The sequence below is a fragment of the Muscardinus avellanarius genome (genome assembly GCF_963383645.1).
Source record: "Muscardinus avellanarius genome assembly, chromosome: 1".
Classification (NCBI taxonomy): domain Eukaryota; kingdom Metazoa; phylum Chordata; class Mammalia; order Rodentia; family Gliridae; genus Muscardinus; species Muscardinus avellanarius.
In genome coordinates, this window is record NC_137786.1 from 62,684,141 (window position 1) to 62,703,214 (window position 19,074).

At 44.1% G+C, this 19,074-nt stretch overlaps 1 protein-coding gene across 1 annotated transcript in view; it reads left to right on the forward strand.

Annotated features, from left to right (window-relative positions):
• Positions 1-10,898: 10,898 nt before the first annotated feature.
• Positions 10,899-19,074, forward strand: part of ANKDD1B (ankyrin repeat and death domain containing 1B) — a gene marked incomplete at both ends in the record, with an annotated part of 72,757 nt that continues 64,581 nt past the window's right edge. Inside the window, 2 exon segments of the mRNA XM_080705205.1 lie at positions 10,899-11,049; positions 18,843-18,946. Of these exon segments, the coding sequence (XP_080561331.1) occupies positions 10,899-11,049; positions 18,843-18,946 (255 nt within the window).

Consider the following 19,074-nt stretch of genomic DNA (forward strand, 5'->3'; position numbering starts at 1 on the left):
CTATAACTTTTATTACTATATCCTTTTAAGATAGCTTAGAAGTTATGTGGTTGAAGGTTCAAATGTTGACTGTAAACCTAGAGTGTGTGTATGTGTGTATATATATATTGTTCTGAAAACCATACCAGGAGCAAAACATACCTAGAGCCTAGTAGCTGGATGTTTTTTAAAGTAATGTTCCATTTTGAAAAGCAGTAATCTATAGGAACATGTTGGTGCTGGTAGAATTTTAGTGAACTTCACAGAGTAGTGATATTTGTTTCCCTGGAGCAAAAACTGTCCTTTTGTTTTATAATTAAGGAATAATCACTTCTGCTTTGTAATACATAACTTTACTAACAGTTGTTCAAGAAAACTTCAAATTACATATTGTGGTGAATAGTACTAGAAACAATTCCAAACAAACTATATAATATTGAACTGTACCCCTTGCAACTGTGAGGTAAATGCAACAACTGATGTGAGGGCTCAGGGAGATAGGAGCAAACTTAGAATTGAATGGTAGTAACTCTTCTAGTTTCAGTCAGTTTCTATGTTTATTATTGCTCCAAACTCTCATTTTACACACATGCACACACGCGCGCACACACACCCACCATAGATAGCAGTAGCAGCCGGAGAAGAATGGGGAGAGATACCCCTAAATTGGAGACCAAAAAAAAAAAAAAGATAATCCAGGTCTGGGATCAAATCTTGTTTTATGAGGGCTCAACGGTTTTTTTACTCCTAGCATATGTTAAACTTCTAACTTGAACTCTGAACCCATCCACAGATGAAAATGTGCTGATGATTTTTGTTGTTTGGGTTTTTTTTTTTTTAGTACATAATTCACTTGTCAAACACATTGCTTAGATGCTAGAAATTCAAGACAAAGATCCTGGTTTACCTTCAATATTCTACTTTTCTGACATAGTATTGGAATTTTAGCTAGGCACATGATTACCCAGAGTAGACTACTGTTTTTCATCAATTCTCTATTTTATAAACACTAAGAAAGGTGGTGAGTTCAACTGTTTCCCACTGCCCACTGTATAAATGGGAAAGAAGAGTTTATACCTTCAGAGCAAGGATAAAAGTGAAATGAATCCTTCATAAAGGCAGTGAAGCAACTTGCAAGCTCAACCCTGGCTCTGGTTGAAAGAACTCCCAACCAAAATGTTAACCACAAGCCAATGCACAAATAGGTTTATAGTCTGAATTCACTTCAACAGTAAGATCCAAAAACACTCAAGTAGAACATTTAAGTAGCCTTAGTCTTAGGTTGGTATTGTCCCTAGTGTCTAACAGACTCAATTGCACATTCTCTAGGAAGAACTCAACCTCAATCCAGACAGACAATGTAACATCTCAAACAGATGTTAAATGTGAAAACGCTGGCATTTCGGAATTAATGTAATAGGACAAGCCCAGCCTTTCGGCTTACACTCTTGCAGCCTGGTACAGCATGTGACTAGATATCAGAAAATGGGATCTAAAGGGAGAACTTTGCCAGCCAGGTGTGGTGCATGGCTTTAATTCCAGTACTTGGGAGGCTGAGACAGTATCACAGATTCAAATCCAGCCTCAGCAACTTAATGAGGTCATCAGCAACTTAGATCCTGTTTCAAACCAAAAAATATTATAGGGCTAGGAGTGTAGCTCAGAGGTAGGATGCCTCTGGGTTCAATCCTCAATACCAAAAAAAAAAAAAAAAAAAAGGAAAAAGGAAAAATAAAAAGAATTGTGTTGTTAGAATTTTCCTTTTGTGTAACTGTAGCATCCTCTGCCTCTTCTTCCTGTTATTTTCCTCCTTTCTGTTACCTGGAAGCAGATGTGGCTATTTTACGCCAGCTGGGTGCTGCACCGGGCTTGGTGAAGGAGGGTCTGTTCCTAAAGACGACTTTGTAGAACAGAGACATCAGGACAAACCTGTGACCTTCCAAACTTTCACAAAATACTTAATTTAATCCATAACTATTTGGGTTTTCCTGTTAATTATAGCTGAATGCTAGCTGATATAGGACATAAAGATTATTAAAGATGATCACCAAGAATGAAGAGCTGCCCCAAGTGAGTTTCCAATCAATATGGGAGGACCTATACTAGGTGAATATATAAAGTGGGAATCTAGGGAGAAGTCATCTATAAAAAAGAGAGCAAAGAGAAATTGAGAAAGGTGTTTTTAAGAATAAGGAATGTTTGAGAGGGCCTGGACTTAAAGGTTTACTTTAAGAATTGAACATATTTTCTTAGTATAGACTTTTTTCCTTTAGCGGAAAAAATAAAGCCTTCAGACTGGTAGACAGGTTACTGCTCACCTGGTTGAACTGCATTCCATTTTATCTGACAAATATCTATCTCAGGTCTGGTACCACTCTAGGCACTGAAGATGTAGCAGGAAATAAAAAAATTTAAAACCTCATGCTGTCATGATGTCTGCATTTGGGTTGGGGACACAGACACTATACAAATAGTGGCCACTATCTCAGTGACATGCTGCACAGGAAAGGGAACAGCATGAACGAAAGGAGAGCACAGGCAGGGAAGACTGCTTAGAAGATTTTTATTTTAGCCGGGTGTGGTGGCGCATGCTTGCATTCCCCACGCTTGGGAGGCTGAGATAGGAGGATCACACAGGTTCGAAGCCAGCCTCAGCTACTTGGCGAGACCCTGTTTCCAAATAAAATATAAAAAAGGTCTGGGAGTACAGCCCGGAGGTAGAAAGCCTCTGGGTTCCACCCCCAGTACCACCAAAAAAAAAAAAGATAGATTTTTATTTTATATTTATTCATTTAATTATTTTTTTTAATTTTTTAATTTTTAATTTTTTTATTTTTAATTGGTGCACTGTATTCATACATCATAGTGGGATACATACTTTTGTAGACATACATGCACACATTGCCCAGTCAGCCCCCACCCGATCCCCACCCCATTCTCTCCCTATCCCTCCCTCCCATGCTTGGCTTAGTAGTTGACATCTAGTATTATAGCAATTTATCCAAAATTAAAAATGATAATCTCACATAACAGTTTCATTTGTCTGATACCAAACTTTTGATGACTTAAAGATAACATTTCAATATTTCTTTTTGCTTTCTTTCTTACCAGAGAATCTATTTTTTCTATTTTTTAGGTGAAACTATCATATATTTATATATTTATTTTTCAGAAAAAAAATCTATCCTAATGTGGAATATGGACTCTAGGTACCCACAAAGATCTTGAAAAAGAACAAAGCTAGAAGATGTATATTTTCTGATTTCAAACCATATAAAGCTACAATAATTGAAACAGTGTAGTACTATTCTAAAGGCAGATATATAAACCATTGGAGTTAAATAAAAGCCTAGAGCTAAATTCTTCCCTATATTGTCAAGTTATTTTTGACAAGGTTTCCACAAATATTTGGTGGTGGGAATAATAATCTTTTAACTAAATATTGTTGAAAAATAATAATTACATGGAAAAGAATAAAATTGGACCCTTACCTAATCCCATATACAAATATTAACTCAAAATAGATAAAAGACCTAAATATAAATCTTAAGACTATAAACTTTTAGGAGAAAATCTGGGTCATAAAACCTCACAACATTGAAATTGGCAGTGATTTCTTGGTTATGATTTCAATGGCACAGGCAACAGAGAGTATACAAACTCCCTAAAAAATAAAAAACATATTGTATATCCAAAGACAATGTAAACAGAGTTAACAGTTACTAATAGAATGGGATAAAATATTTCCAAATGCTATATCTGAAGGTATATTAATATTCCAACTAGAAATTCTAAAAATTAACAACAATATAGGCAAACAATACCCTTTACAGATAGGTAAAAGACTAACATAAATAATGAATCTTCACAGATAACCAATCTTAGTTGTCTGTTGGATGGAAAATCTTGTTTCTCTAGTTCTGATGTGTGTTACCTATTTCTTCTTTGTAGTTAATCTCTTTGAGTATTTTCTCTAGCACTGGTTTTGAAGACATAAATTCCTTCAGTTTCTGTTTGTCATGGAAGCTTCTTATTTCTCCATCTAATTTGATAGAAAGTTTTGCTGGGTAGGAAATTTGGGGCTGGAAGTTGTTTTCTTTCAAAATTTGGAATATGTTACTCCAAGCCCTTCTGGCTCTCATAACTTGGTTTGGGAAGTCTGGAGTGATTCTAATTGGTTTGCCTCTGAATGTCACTTGGCCCTTTGCTTTTGTTGCCTTTAAGATTCTCTGCTTGGCTTCCACATTGGTCATTTTGACAATTATGTGGCGTGGGGATCCTCTTCTCCGATCCTGTCTAAAGGGAGTTCTATACGTTTCCTGGACCTGCGTATCGACCTCTTGCTCTATGTCTGGAAAATTTTCTGCTATTACTTCCTTGAAGAGATTGTTGATCCCTTTGGTTTCACTTTCTTTTCCCTCCTCTATTCCAATTATTCTTAGGTTAGCTCTCTTAAAATGGGCCCATATTTCTTCAATATCAGATTCCTGCTGTCGGATATTTTTTCCTAGATTAGAAACTATGCGTTCATTTTTGGAATGATCATCTTCTAAGAGCAAGATTCTGTTCTCCATGTGGTCTAATCGGTTGTTTGTGCTTTGAATTGAGGCCTTTACTTCATTAATTGCATCCTTTATCTCTTTTTGGCTCTCTCTGAGTTCTTTTCGAAGCACCCCTATTATTTCTACAGTTATTTTCCTGATTTGATCTTCTAGAAATCTCTGATTTTCTGTTTTATCGGGTTCTGATGTTGTGGGGTTGTGAGCATTCATTGCTCCAGTGTTATTCCTCTTTCCCATGATTTTGGAAGTTTGTGCCTTCTCTGGGTTCTTCCCTTGGGTCACTATGACTTCACTTAAGGTGCTCTGGATCTCGAGTCAGTAGTATCTCAGACCCCACTACTCCTTTACTGGGTTGTATCACAGAGTCTCCGACCCAGAGAGTCGATAGAGGCTGCTTTAGACTATGGGGGGGTGCCAGGTTGCACGTTCTCCTATGGTGTGATATCACTGCCACCGCCCCTCTCCCACTGGGTCAAGTCCCAGTGAGTACAGTACTGGGATTTCTCCGCTGTGGCCCACAATTTGACTCACTGTTCTTGACTACGCAGATGTAGCTGTACTGAATTCAGTGAATTCGGTGCTGTTGCCGCCAGTGGCAATATGGCGCCGCTGCTACGCCCTCGGCTATGGGGCTGGCGTTTTTTTTTCTTGGTTTTGATTTCCACTCTGAATCCCTGCAGCGTGTGCTGAGCTCAGCCACTGGGAGCTTTAGATGCCCTGTGCGCCGAGAAATCCCGCCTGGCTGTTCCGCAGCGGCTCCCCTCGGCTTGCTGTGGCCATCCCGTGAATTCGCCGGTGCCGCTGGCAGTATGGCACTGCTGCCGTGTCCTCGGGCGTGAAGCCGCGTCCTCGGGCGTGAGGATCTCCTCTGTGGCTCTGTTCTCAGTCCGCTTTCTCTCTGGAGCCTGGTGATTTTTTTTGTTTCTCTGGTGATGTTGTTTTCTGGCTTTGAAAGGCGCTGATTTTGTGGTAATGGAGATTTGTTGTTAGCGGGGCTCTTAAGCCCCGCTTTTCTCGGTCGCCATCTTCCCGGAAGTCTCATTTAATTATTTTTGTGGTACTGGGGATGGAACCCAGGGGCGGCATTCTATCTCTGAGCTACACCCCCAGCTCGATTTTTTTTTTTTTTTGGTGGTACTGGGGTTCTTGGAAGCCCTTCTACCTTAGGTCTACGCTCCCAAACCTATTTTATATTTTTATTTGGAAACAGGGTCTCTTAAACCAGCGTGGCTGGCTTCGAACCTGCACGATCCTCCTGTTTCCGCCTCCCAAACACGGGGATTACAAGCGTGCGCCACCACACCCGGCAAGCTCGATTATTTTTTATGGGGCATTCGACCTCCGAGCTCCCCCGCCAGCCCTATTTTTTATTCTTAATTTTGAAATAGGGTCTCACTAAGTTGCAAAGGGACTAGATAGCTGAGGCTGTCCTGGAACCGCGATCCTCTGTCTCATCCTCCCAAATGCTGGGATTACAAGTGTGCACCACCATGCCCGGTTAGAAGATTTTTCAATAGGGCGATGGGAGGCATCTCCTCCAAAGAAGTGACATTTAACCCAAGACCTTGATGATCTCAAAGACCAAACCATTAAAAACATTCAGAAGTGGGGATGGAGTTGTATGACCCGAGGTCAGAGACATGAGTTAGCCCAGTTCATGTAGGGCACCATCTCTTCTGTGTTAGCATACTTTGAATTAATCTTCTGGTTGAGAATGAATTTGCTATTTGAAGTGGGAAAAAGAAAACATTGTACACAGCATGCTCATGACTTCTCATCTGACCCAAGCTCCCAGGGAAATCAGGGAAATGAAGTTCAACCATGTCTGTAGTTCATACAGTGCGCTGCTTTAGTGTTTTTGTCTTATCTGCTAGAGTGAGATTAATATCACCACATTTTCTATAAGAGTATATAACAAAATGTTGGTGTATTTCCTTTTGTTATTGATAAAGGATAATAAAGTTCTTGGTTTAGAATTACAAAGCAATTTGTATGCCACGAATTACTTGGATAACACAATTCACATCTTTCTGTACTTGGCTTTATGATTTGCATTGGTACCATTCTGGCATGGTTTCAACTGTTAGTCACCTCCTCCTCCTCCCCCTCACTCCCTCTCCTGCTCCTCCTCCTCCTCCTTGTCCTTCTCTTTCTTCTTCTTCCTTTTGTACTAGGGATTGAGCCCAGGGGCAGTCTACCTTTGAACTACACCTCCTGTGGACTTTTTATTTTTTATTTTGAAACAGGGTCTCACTAAGTTGAAGAGGGTCTTGCTAAATTGCTGAGACCAGGCTTGAACCTGTGATCCTCTTGTCTCAGCCTCCCAATTACAAGTGTGTGCCACTCTGCCTGGATTTTTTGGGTTTTTTTTTATTGATAAGGAAACATATTATATTTATTTTTTGTGTGATATTGGGGGTGGAACCCAGAGGCTTTCTACCTCTGGGCTATACTCCCAGACCCATTTTATATTTTTTATTTGGAAACAGGGTCTCACTAAGTTGCTGAGAGCCTCACTAAGTAGCTGAGGCTGGTTCGAACCTGCACGATCCTCCTGTCTCAGCCTCCCAAGTGTGGGGATTACAAGCATGCACCAGCACGCCGGGCTCGAACCCAGGGGCTTTCTACCTCCGGGCTATACTCCCAGACCTATTTTATATTTTTATTTGGAAACAGGTTCTCACTAAGTTGCTGAGAGCCTAAGTAGCTGAGGCTGGCTTCGAACCTGTGCAATCCTCCTGTCTCAGCCTCCCAAGCACGGTGATTACAAGCATGCACCACCATACCCAGCTGAAACATATTATTTTGAACTTAATTTAATTTCAAAATAATATGCACAGTTCGAAAGGAAAACAAGTTTGACATAAACATTAAAATTAATTTACATTACACCAGCCGGGGCCCGGGTCGCGGGACTCTGGGCCCCTGGCCGAACTGCGAGTAGCACGCCAGACCCCTGGAGAAACCGGGCCCAGAACAGAAAAAGATAAAGAAAAATATCGGAGAGGAGGTAAGAAAGCCATTATGGATGCCAGGACACTGGAGATGCAGACAAAACTTATCCAAATGCACTGGAACTTATGGAAAAATTCGCTGTGAAAGAGGACTGCTATTTCTCTATATTGTTAAGAATCTCAGACATCACCTGTAAGGAGAGAGTTTAGCGAAGACCAAGGAGAAATGCAGTGTTGAAAGAGTTCTCCGCGATGGTGGTGGAGTCTTGTATTCAGGAGAAGCAGAAACCGGATCTTACCAACTTTATTTTTTTGGAAAAATTACACCAAATGTCAAATGCTACCATCACGCATGCTTAGGAACACTGGACAACATTCAGAGTGGAAAAAGAGCCTGGGAAGGATTTGAAACGGTGGAGACAGCGGCAATGCCAGTGGCCAATACTCAGGGGAGGCAGAGATCTGATACATTACACATGGAACCTTTGAAATAATAACCACAGAGACAGTGATCGGAACCTGCTGAGGGGTTAGGCGGGCGCCGGGGCCAGTGGCTGACATCGGAGCTGCTGTGAGGCAAGGCCACTACTGAGGCCTCCGTGGCCAGGATTGGAACCTGCCGAGGGGTTTGACTGATGCTGGGGCCAGCGAGGCCGGCATTGGAGCCTGCCATGAGGCAAGGCTTGTGCTGGGGCCTCCAAGGTCGGGTCCGGAACCTGTTGAGGGGTTAGGCCGGTGCTGGGGCCAGCGAGGCCGGCATCGCAGCCTGCCGTGAGGCAAGTCCGGTGCTTGGGCCTCCGAGGATGGGACCGGAGCCTGCTGAGGGGTTAGGCCGGTGCTGGGGCCAGCGAGGCTGGCATCAGAGCCTGTCATGAGGCAAGGCCAGTACTGGGGCCTCCGAGGTTAGGATAAGAGCCTGCAGAGGGGTTAGGCCGGTGCTGGGGCCAGCGAGGCCGGCATCGGAGCCTGCTGTGAGGCAAGGCCGGTGCTGGGGCCTCCGAGGCTGGGATAAGAACCTGTAGAGGGGTTAGACCGGTGCTGGGGCCAGCGAGGCTGGGATCAGAGCCTGTCATGAGGCAAGGCCAGTACTGGGGCCTCCGAGGTCAGGATAAGAGCCTGCAGAGGGGTTAGGCCGGTGCTGGGGCCAGCGAGGCCGGCATCGGAGCCTGCCGTGAGGCAAGGCCGGTTCTGGGGCCTCCTAGGCCGGGATCAGAGCCTGCCTTGAGGCAAGGCTGGTACTGGGGCCTCCGAGGCCAGGATAAGAGCCTGCCAAAAAGTTAGGCCGGTGCTGGGGCCAGCGAGGCCGGCATCGGAGCCTGCCGTGAGGCAAGGCCAGTGCTGGGCCTCCGAGGCCGGGATAGGAGCCTGCCAAAGAGTTAGGCCGGTGCTGGGACCTCCGAGGCCAGAATAAGAGCCTGCCGAGGGGTTAGGCCGGTGCTGGGGCCAGCGAGGCCGGCATCAGAGTCTGCCATGAGGCATGACCAGTGCTGGGGCCTCTAAGGCTGGGATCGGAGCCTGCCGAGGGGTTAGGCCGGTGTTGGGGCCAGCGAGGCTGGCATCGGAGCCTGCCTTGAGGCAAGGCCGATACTGGGGCCTCCAAGGCCAGGATAAGAGCCTGCCAAAGAGTTAGGCCGGTGCTGGGGCCTCCGAGGCCAGGATAAGAGCCTGCCAAGGGGATAGGCCGGTGCTGGGGCCAGCGAGGCCGGCATCGGAGCCTGCCTTTAGGCAAGGCCGGTGCTGGGGCCTCCGAGGCCAGGATAAGAGCCTGCCGAGGGGTTAGGCCGGTGCTGGGGCCAGCGAGGCCGGCATCGGAGCCTGCCGTGAGGCATGACCAGTGCTGGGGCCTCCGAGGCCGGGATTGGAGCCTGCTGAGGGGTGAGGCCGATGCTGGGACCAGCGAGGCCGGCATTGGAGCCTGCCTTGAGGCAAGGCCGGTACTGGGGCCTCCTAGGCCGGGATCAGAGCCTGCCGAGGGGTTAGGCCGGTGCTGGGGCCAGTGAGGCCGGCATCAGAGCCTGCCGTGAGGCAAGGCTGGTACTGGGGCCTCTGAGGCCAGGATAACAACCTGCCGAAGAATTAGACCGGTGCTGGGGCCAGCGAGGCCGGCATCGGAGCCTGCCGTGAGACATGGCCAGTGCTGGGGCCTCCTAGGCCGGGAACGGAAACTGCTGAGGGGTTAGGCCGGTGCTGGGGCCAACGAGGCCTGCATTGGAGCCTGCCGTGAGGCTAGGCCGGTGCTGGGGCCTCCGAGGCCGGGATTGGAATCCTGCCAAGGGGTTAGGCCAGTGCAGGGGCCAATGGCCAGCATCGGAGCCTGGCGTGAGGCAAGTTCACTCCTGCGGCCTCCAAGGCCGGGACCAAAGCCAGCTTAGGGGTTAGACCGGTGCAGGGGCCAGCGAGACCAGAACTGGGGCCTCCCATGAGGCAAGGCCGCTGCTTGAGCCAGCAAGGTCTGGATCAGTCCACTGAGTAGCCAGGCCACTACTGGGGCCATCAAGAGTGGGATCGGTACTTGCAACGCAGCATGCACAGAGAAATATCACAGAAAATATAAATCAGATGCTTCTCTTAATCAGCAATAACTAGGAGGAAAAGGGCAACAGGAAGAGGTTGAGCTATAGAAAGGGCCCTATAGTGAAGCAACTAATGTGACCAATCAGAGGGTATGTAATACTGGAGGACAGAGCCTCTTTAAAACGCAGGAGGTACACAAACAAATGTATCAAAGTAAATGGGGGAGGGAATGGGATGGGGGCTGGAGGAGGGCTAATTGGATGATGTGTGCTTGTATATCCTCTCAAGTCTTGTACTCCAATGTGATTGATATATGACTACAATGCACCAATTTAAAAAATAAATTAATAAAAAAATGAAAAAAATTAATTTACATTAAGATGAAACACTTCACAAATTCATAAGAATGCAAAATAAATGTAAACCAAATTACCTCTTCTATTTGAAATTTATTTGAGAGGTCAGAATTTGTTTAGCTGCTTCTATTTTATTTTTAAAAATAATCAGCCAGGAACGATGATAATTGTATGGTTATCAAATGAGAAACCCAAAGTTCTGTTTTATTCTAAAGAAACTTCTGGAGGTCTATTTAGAAATTACTTAATATTGAAGTTTCAATAGTGTTGATTATAAATTCAACCTCTACATTTCTTAAAATCATCCCAAGACCTGATGGAGTATAATAAATAAACCGGGAGTTGATAAAAGCATGAGGATTTCTCTGGATGTTTCATTTCAGGTACAACCAAGCCACAGCACCGCGCGGACCACACCTGAAGGTGCTTTCTCCCGGAGAGGCCCAAGCAGGGCAGGGCGTTAGAACCCAGAGAACCGCCCTGGACAGAGAGCGGACTGGATCCCTCGCTCCTGTAGGGTCTGGTGTCCGGCCATGAACCCCGCCCGGAACAGCGGGGCCCTGACCAAGGGGCTTCGCCCAGACGTGAGGGGCGCGGCTGCCCTGGCGTGGAGGGGCCTGTCCCTGAGTCCGAAGCAGGAGGGGCCGCGAGAAGAGGAGGCGGCCGCTGCAGGACACCAGCTCTGTGAGTCCTGGGATGAGGTCTCAGGCCTCGGGCGCCCTGAAGATGGGCAGTGAGGTGGGCTGAGGCCAGGGGTGGAGAGGGACCCAGCGAGCCCCTCGCAACGCTGCTGCGGGGACACAGTCCTCCGGAGCCTGGAGTCCGGCCTCCAACACTGCGCCCCTGGTGGCTGGGTTTCAGCTTTGGAGTCCTTCCCCACCCAAGTTTGGTTTCTCATTCTCCACCCTGTGCTGTGGATGGAAGGAAAGTATCACTTTTCCAATTAAGGGAGAAGCCTGTGTAAAGAAATGATTAAGCCTTTTTGCAAATAAGGAAGATTCATGTGCTGTAATCTTATCTACTGATTGATGACTGATTTATTGCGTGGCATAAGTCACTTAACCTTTCTGCACTTGTAGCTTAACGACAGAGTACCCCTGGGTTCAAGCCCCAGTACCACAAATAATAGTCATAAAATAAAGTAGTGTAACTACTCCAACTTTATCCTACTTTTTCAAAATTGTTTGGACCTCTCAAATTGTTTTTTTTTTCCTCTCTGTATGAACTTTGAAATCAATTTTTATGGAACTACATAATATCCTTCTGGTATCTGATTAGAATTTCATTAAATCTGTAGATCAATTTGGAGAAAATTGACATCTTTATGGTTTTGAATCTTCCAAACCATGAATCTATGATATATTTGCATTTATTTAGGTATTCTTTTATTTCTATCAACATTTTGTAGTGTGTGTGTGTGTGTGTGTGTGTGTGTGTGTGTGTGTGTGTGTGTGTGTTAGACTAGGGATTGAACCAAGGAGGGGCATCCTACTTTAGAACTACAACCCCACCCCTATTTAATTTTTTTAATTTTTATGTTTTATTTGCGGTACTAGGGATGAAACCCAGGGGCATTCTACCCTCAAACTACATCTCCAGTCCTATTTTTTATTCTTTAGTTTGAAACCAGGTCTCACTGAGTTGCGGAGGGCCTCACTAAGTAGCTGAGGCTGTCTGCGAACTGCGATCCTCTGGTCTCAGCCTCCCGAATGCTGGGATTACAAGCGTGCGCCACCATGCCCGGCTTGAGATACTATTTTAGTAGGTTGATGAGAATCTCACTACTTGCTGAGTCTGTCCTCAAACCTGTAATCCTCCTGTCTCAGCCTCCCAGCTAGTGAGATTACAAGTGTGTGCCTTCACTCCTGGATTTACTTTTATTATTATTTTTATTATCATTATTATTCTCAGCATCATCATGAATGGATGTTGAATTTTTAAAAATACTTTTTCTGCATCAATTAGTATAATCAAATGCTTTTCTTAGCCTAGTTATATGATAAATGACATGACTGATTTTCAAATATAGAACCAGGATTGCATCCTCAGGGTAAGTCCCACTTGGTCATGGCATATTATGCTTTGTTTTTTTTTTTTTTTTTACATATCATTGGATTTGATATTGTAATTTTTGAGGAGTTTTACATACTCTGTTCATGAAGGTTATTTGTTTTTATCTTGTCTCATAATATCTTTGTGGAATCAAAGAAATGCTGTCTCATAAAACCGGTTGTGAAGAGTTTCCTTCTCTTCTGTTTTCTAAAAGATTGTATGGGCTGGACATTGTGGTGCATTCCTGTAAACCCAGTACTTGGGAGGCTGATACAGAAGGATTGCAGGTTTAAGTGAGGTGCTCAGCAATTTAACAAAACCCTGTTTCAAAATAAAAAAGTAAGCTGGGCGTGGTGGCACACATTTGTAGTCTTAGCACTTAGGAAGCTGAGACAGGAGGATCGCACAGGTTCAAAGCCAGCCTCAGCTACTAAGTGAGGGTCTCAGCAACTTAGTGAGACCCTGTTTCCAAATAAAGTATAAAATAGGTCTGGGAGTATAGCCCAGAGGTAGAAAAGCCCCTGTGTTCTACCCCCAGTATCACAAACAAACAAACAAATAAATAAATAAATAAAAATAAATAAATAACTAAGCCATGCATTATGGTGCATGCCTATAATCCCAGTACCTGGGAGATTGAGAGAGGAGGATCATAGTTTAGAGTCTCAGCAATTTAGAAAGACTCTCAGTAATCTAGCAAAACTTTGTTTCAAAACAAAAAATTTGAGCCGGGCATAGTGGTGCACGCTTGTAATCCCCGCGCTTGGGAGGCTGAGACAGGAGGATCGCACGGGTTCGAAGCCAGCCTCAACTACTTAGTGAGGCTCTCAGCAACTTAGTGAGACCCTGTTTCCAAATTAAAAAAAAAAAAATTTGGCTGGGCGTGGTGGCGCACGCTTGTAATCCCAGCATTCGGAAGGCTGAGACCGAAGGATTAAGGTTCACGGACAGTCTCAGCTACTTAGTAAGGCCCTCTGCAACTCAGTGAGACCCGGTTTCAAAATAAAGAATAAAAAATAGGGCAGGGGGTGTAGCTCGGAGGTCAAATGCCCCTGAGTTCCATCCCCATACCCGCAAAAGAAAAAAGAAAAAAGAAAAAAATTTAAGCTGGGCATGATGGTGCACACTTGTAATCACAGCACTTGAGAGACTGAGACAGGAGGATCATGCAGGTTCAAAACCAGCCTTAGCTACTTAGTGAGCTCTCAGCAACTTAGTGAGACCCTGTTTCCAAGTAAAATATAAAATAGGTCTGGGAGTATAGCCCGGAGGTAGAAAGCCCCTGAGTTCCATTTCCAGAACAGAAAAAAAAAAAAAAATTTAGGCAGAACATGGTGGTATATGCTTTTAATTCCAGTACTTGGGAGGCTGATACAGGAGTATGGCAGGTTGGTGGTCAGCCTCAGCTACTTAGTGAGGCCATTGTAATTTAGAGAGACTATGTTTCAAAATAAAGAATGATAAATAGGGTTGGGGGTGTAGCTCAGCGGTAGAACGTCTTTGGATTCAACCTCTAGTGCTAATAAATAAATAAATAAATAAATAAATAAATAAATAAATAAGGACTAAGGTTATAACTCAGAGGTAGAATGCCCCTGGGTTCAATCCACAGTATCACAAATAGTAGTAGTGGTAGTAGTAGTAGTAGTAGTAGTAGTAATGATAAATGAGGTTGTGTAGACTTGGTGTTATTCTCTTTTTTTGGGGGGGGTCCTGGGGGGTGGAACCCTTCTACCTCTGGGCTACACTCCCAGACCTATTTTATATTTTTATTTGGAACAGGGTCTCTTAAGCCAGCGAGGCTGGCTTCGAACCTGTGCGATCCTCCTGTTTCCGCCTCCCAAGTGCGGGGATTACAAGCACGTGCCACTACGCCTGGCCTTGGTGTTATTCTTTAAGTGTTGGGTAAAATTCACCAATTAAATCAAATGAGCATGGAGATTTCTTTTTTGAATATTTTAAACACAAATCTAATTTCTTTAATAGTTATAGATTATTAAGGTTATCTACATAATCTGGAGTGAATTTTGATACGTTACAATTTTTGAGAAATTAATCCATTTCATATAAGTTGTTGAATTTATATGGGTGGAATGCTTCATGATATTCCTTTATCATCTTCTTAATGTCTTCTGGGTATGTCTTTCAGTCTTTTTTTTTTTTTTTTTTTGCGAGTCTGGGGATGGAACCCAGGGGGCATTTGACCTCCGAGCTTCACCACCCTGCTCTATTTTTTATTCTTTATTTTTGAAACAGGGTCTCACTGAGTTGCAAAGGACCTCACTAAGTAGCTGAAGCTGTCCACGAACCACGATCCTCTGGTTTCGGCCTCCCGAATGCTGGGATTACAAGCATGCGCCAACACACCCAGCCTGTCTTTCATTCTTGATATTGGTCATTTGTGTCTCTCTTCTCTCTGCCTCTCTGATCTGACTAGGTGTTTATTGGTTCTTTGACATTTTATAATGACCAAATTTTGTTTTCACTAAAGAAAGATCTAATAATACTGGGCCTACATTCCAGTTTATTACTCTTGGCAATATTTTTCTGGAGTTGGGTAATAGCTACTGAACCCACACACCCATCCACCCATCCACGTATCCACCCATTCACCCATCCACTCATCCACCTGTCCACCCATTCACCCATCCATCCATCCATCCATCCATCCATCCATCCATCCATCCATCCATCCAGTTTTCCATCCATCCACCTGTCCATTCATCCACCCATCCATTCATCCACTTGTCCATCCATCCACCTGTCCATTTATCCACCCATTCATCTATCTACCTGTCCACTCATCCATCCAGAAATGATTTATTGAATACCTACCAGCAGTAGGCACTGGAATTATCTCATCTTTTTTTGTGAAGAAAGCAAACAATGAATAAATGAAGAAATATATGATGTCAACAAATGTCAAGCAATATGAAGAAAAAAGAAGGACAGGGGGCTAGAGAGTGATAGGAGAGCAGGGGCTGTATGGTCAGACAAGGGTTTTCACAGGTAGCATCATTTGAATAGGGGCCTGAATGAAAGGAGGGAGAGAGTGTGGACTTGTTTTTCCAGTCTAGCAAGCTCCCCTCCTGTTCTGATCCTCTTCACACTCACTCAACTCCTAAGGGCACCAGAGGGTTTTTATTTTCTCTAAAGTGTTAATGTTTGGCTGATTATTTAATCTTTTCTTGATATTACAATTTACAACTGAAAAAAGCATATACTATAAAATACTCCTATATATATTATTTAGTTAGCTAAAAATTGGTATGTTTATGATTTGTCTGGGTCATTTCCCAACTCTGTCCCTTACTAGCTGGAAGGTAGTCATGGTGTGCTGGTGACTGTTTAACTTCCTGTTCTCCTGGGCTTGGAGGAAGGAAGTCCTCTCTGTAGCACTTTCTGACTTCCCTTGTATAATATTTCCACCATGGCTGGTTTCAACCTGCAATGTGATATCACTGAATACAGAGGTAGGAAGCTCTTTATGCAATCAACCTTTCTGAGCCAGTAGGACCTAGCTCCCGCATGCCCTAAAAGTAGGTTTTATAAGCTCCATTTCACAGGCTAGGATATAAAAATTCACAATTGTTGCAAGGTTACACAGTTGGTAAATTGTGGGCAAGTCATTGAACATCTTGAGCACCTAAAAATTCTGATGTAATTGGCTTGGGCTGGGTGCCTAGCAAGGATTTTTTTAAGGATTTATTTCATTATGAAGCCAGAGCTAAGAACTATTGATTTGATGAATCAAGAGTCTTTTATGGTGCTTCCCTGCTGTCTTAGGAAGCAGTCTTAGAATTTAAATTTATTTGCATTATAGATTATGGTAGGAAATGGACAACATATTCAATTTCATGGGCAGAATAGAATGAATAGAATCTATGTGTCATTCTTATTTTATTTTATTTTATTTTATTTTGGCAGAACTAGAGATTGAGCCCAGGGGTGCTCTACCACTGAGTTATACTGCAGCCCGTTTTATTTTTTAGTTTAAGACAGTACCTCTTTCATTTGCCTGGACTGACCTCAAATTTGTGATCCTCATTTCTCAGTCTCCCAAGTACTGGGATTACAGGCAGGGATCACCATGCCAAGCTTCAGACCAATATTTTGTTACTGTAACACAAACAGACTGACATTGTGACATCTAAATAGGATGAGGAAGGACATGGTGATGAGTAATTTGAAAATATTTTAAAACAGTGAACAGAAGGACTCAATGCGGTTGTTGAGTTTCTTGACTTGGAGAACTAAAGCAGGTGAGCTGAACGGATGAGAGGTAGTGGTCAGAGGATGAGATTCTTGAAGTGAAGACTTCAGAGGTGGAGTAGGTTGCATCAGGAGTGTGCCCCTGGAATTGGATGGTTGAAGTCAGATAAGAGACAGATAATTAGAGGTGAGAGAGTCAGGGAACTGGGAGCCGCAGGAGGTTGGGTTGACTATGGTGGCAACAGTAGGGCAGCAGAATGAGCCAGGCGATAAAAGGACAAACATGTAATCCGTACTAGTTTTCAGGGGCTGTCATGACACAGTACCATAGACTGGTGGCTTAAGCAACAGAAGTTCATTTTCTCACAGATCCGGAGATGAAAAAGTAAGAGATCGGTATGTCAGCAGGACTGGTTTCTTCTCAGGCCTCTCTCACTGACTTGTGGATGGTCTCCATCTCCCCCTGTCTTTCCATGGTCTTACCTCTGTGTTTGTGTTCTAATCTTCCCTTCCTATGGGGATGCCTCTCATATAAGATTAGAGTCCATCCACGTAGCCTCTTTTTACCTTTATTGCTTCTTTAAAGGCCCTCTCTACAAATACAGTCACCTGCTGAAGTACCAGGGACTGGAATTTCCACAGAAGTATTTTGGAAGGACACCACAGTGCTGCCACATACATCCTGTGAAGATACTCCCTGGTCTTTGACTGGACTTGGCAGTATTCTGAAGGGTCTTTGGCAAAACCTTGGGAAACGACTCAGCATATCTATAAAACATGTCAATGAAAACTCCCTAGCTGGGCGTGGTGGCGCACGCTTGTAATCCCTGCGCTTGGGAGGCTGAGACAGGAGGATCGCGCAGGTTCGAAGCCAGCCTCAGCTACTTAGTGAGGCTCTCAGCAACTTACTGAGACCCTGTTTCCAAATAAAAATATAAAATAGGTTTGGGAGTATAGCCCAGAGGTAGAAAGCCCCTGGGTTCCACCCCTAGTACCAACAAACAAACAAACAAACAAACAAAACAAAAAAACCCTCTTATGCTCTTTTCTTTTATAGAAATGGTCTATTGTTGATTCAGCATAACCTCAATTCTTACTTAATCCCCCAGGGTTGGGTTGTTTGGGGAGCCCTTTGGCTCTCCACGACAAAAGGCCCAATAAATCCTGGAATCTTCTCTAATCTAGTTAATAAAGCTGACTCTGTATGTGTGTGTTTGGCACTTGGGGTTGAACTCAGAGGGGCATTTTACCTCTGAGCTATATCCTCCCAGCCCTTTTTATTTTTTATTTTGAACCAGTGTCTCACTAAAGTTGCTGAAGGCTTCCCTAAGTTTCTTTGGCTGGCCTCAAACCTGCAATCCTCTGGTCTCAGTCTCCCAAGTGGTGGGATTTCAGACACTGTGCCCAGCAAAGCCTGACATTTGAACGTGTCTATGTGTGTGATACATAGTATGAACAGTAGGTGTGAATCTATTTTTATGCTCTTTTTTTTTTTTTTTTTTTTTTGGTGGTACTGGGGTTCCTGGAAGCCCTTCTACCTCCGGGCTACACTCCCAGACCTATTTTTATACTTTTTTTGTTTGGAAACAGGGTCTTTTAAGCCAGCGTGGCTGGCTTTGAACCTGCATGATCCTCCTGTCTCCGCCTCCCAAGCGCGGGGATTACAATTGTGCGCCACCACGCCCGGCTTTTATGCTCTTTTATATAAATGCGATTAAAGTGTGTTTATCCATATTGGCCTGCATGTGTATTTATGCAATGGACTGCACTTAACGTTGTGTTCCTGCAGGTCTGGCATCTGTACAGACAACATTTTTATCTTTGCAAGCTGTGTGTGAGCATTTGGACGCCTCCCCGTCTAATCTTGTACACACTTTTTACAAACAACATCCCTTGGGAAGTCTGCGGCCACCCTCTGACCTCTTAAGCCGCAGACCGCGTTGCTGACTTCAGGGTGGTCCTGAGGAATGCTGCTCTGTTTGAGGCCAGGAACTTTTAATGGTGTGAAAACACTTGTGGTGTGAGGAGAAAGTGAACTCTTGATACGACAACTTTATAAAACTTGAAGCGACGTTCCCACGTCCTGAATAGCAGCGTGTGAAAGATCTGGGAATGTTATTTCAGGTTTTTAGAGTCGTAAGCCTGCCACATGCAGCATCCTTTCTCTGTGGCTCCTTCAGTTCCCCCGGTCGTGTCTGCTTGTTTGCTTTCAGTGCTGCCAAAGGAGAGAAGCTTTCAGAATGCGGCTAAAAGCAATAATTTGGATCTTATGGAGAAGCTGTTTGAAAAGAAGGTCGACATTAATGCTGTGAACAATGTAAGTAGAGGTCACAGATATGACAGGTGACGACCGTAAGCGGTGGCTGGGGCTTACACACGTCCAATGGAATAATAAGTAGTAATCGAAGATCAGGCCGGATGAGACGTGGGGACTCTCCTTTGTTG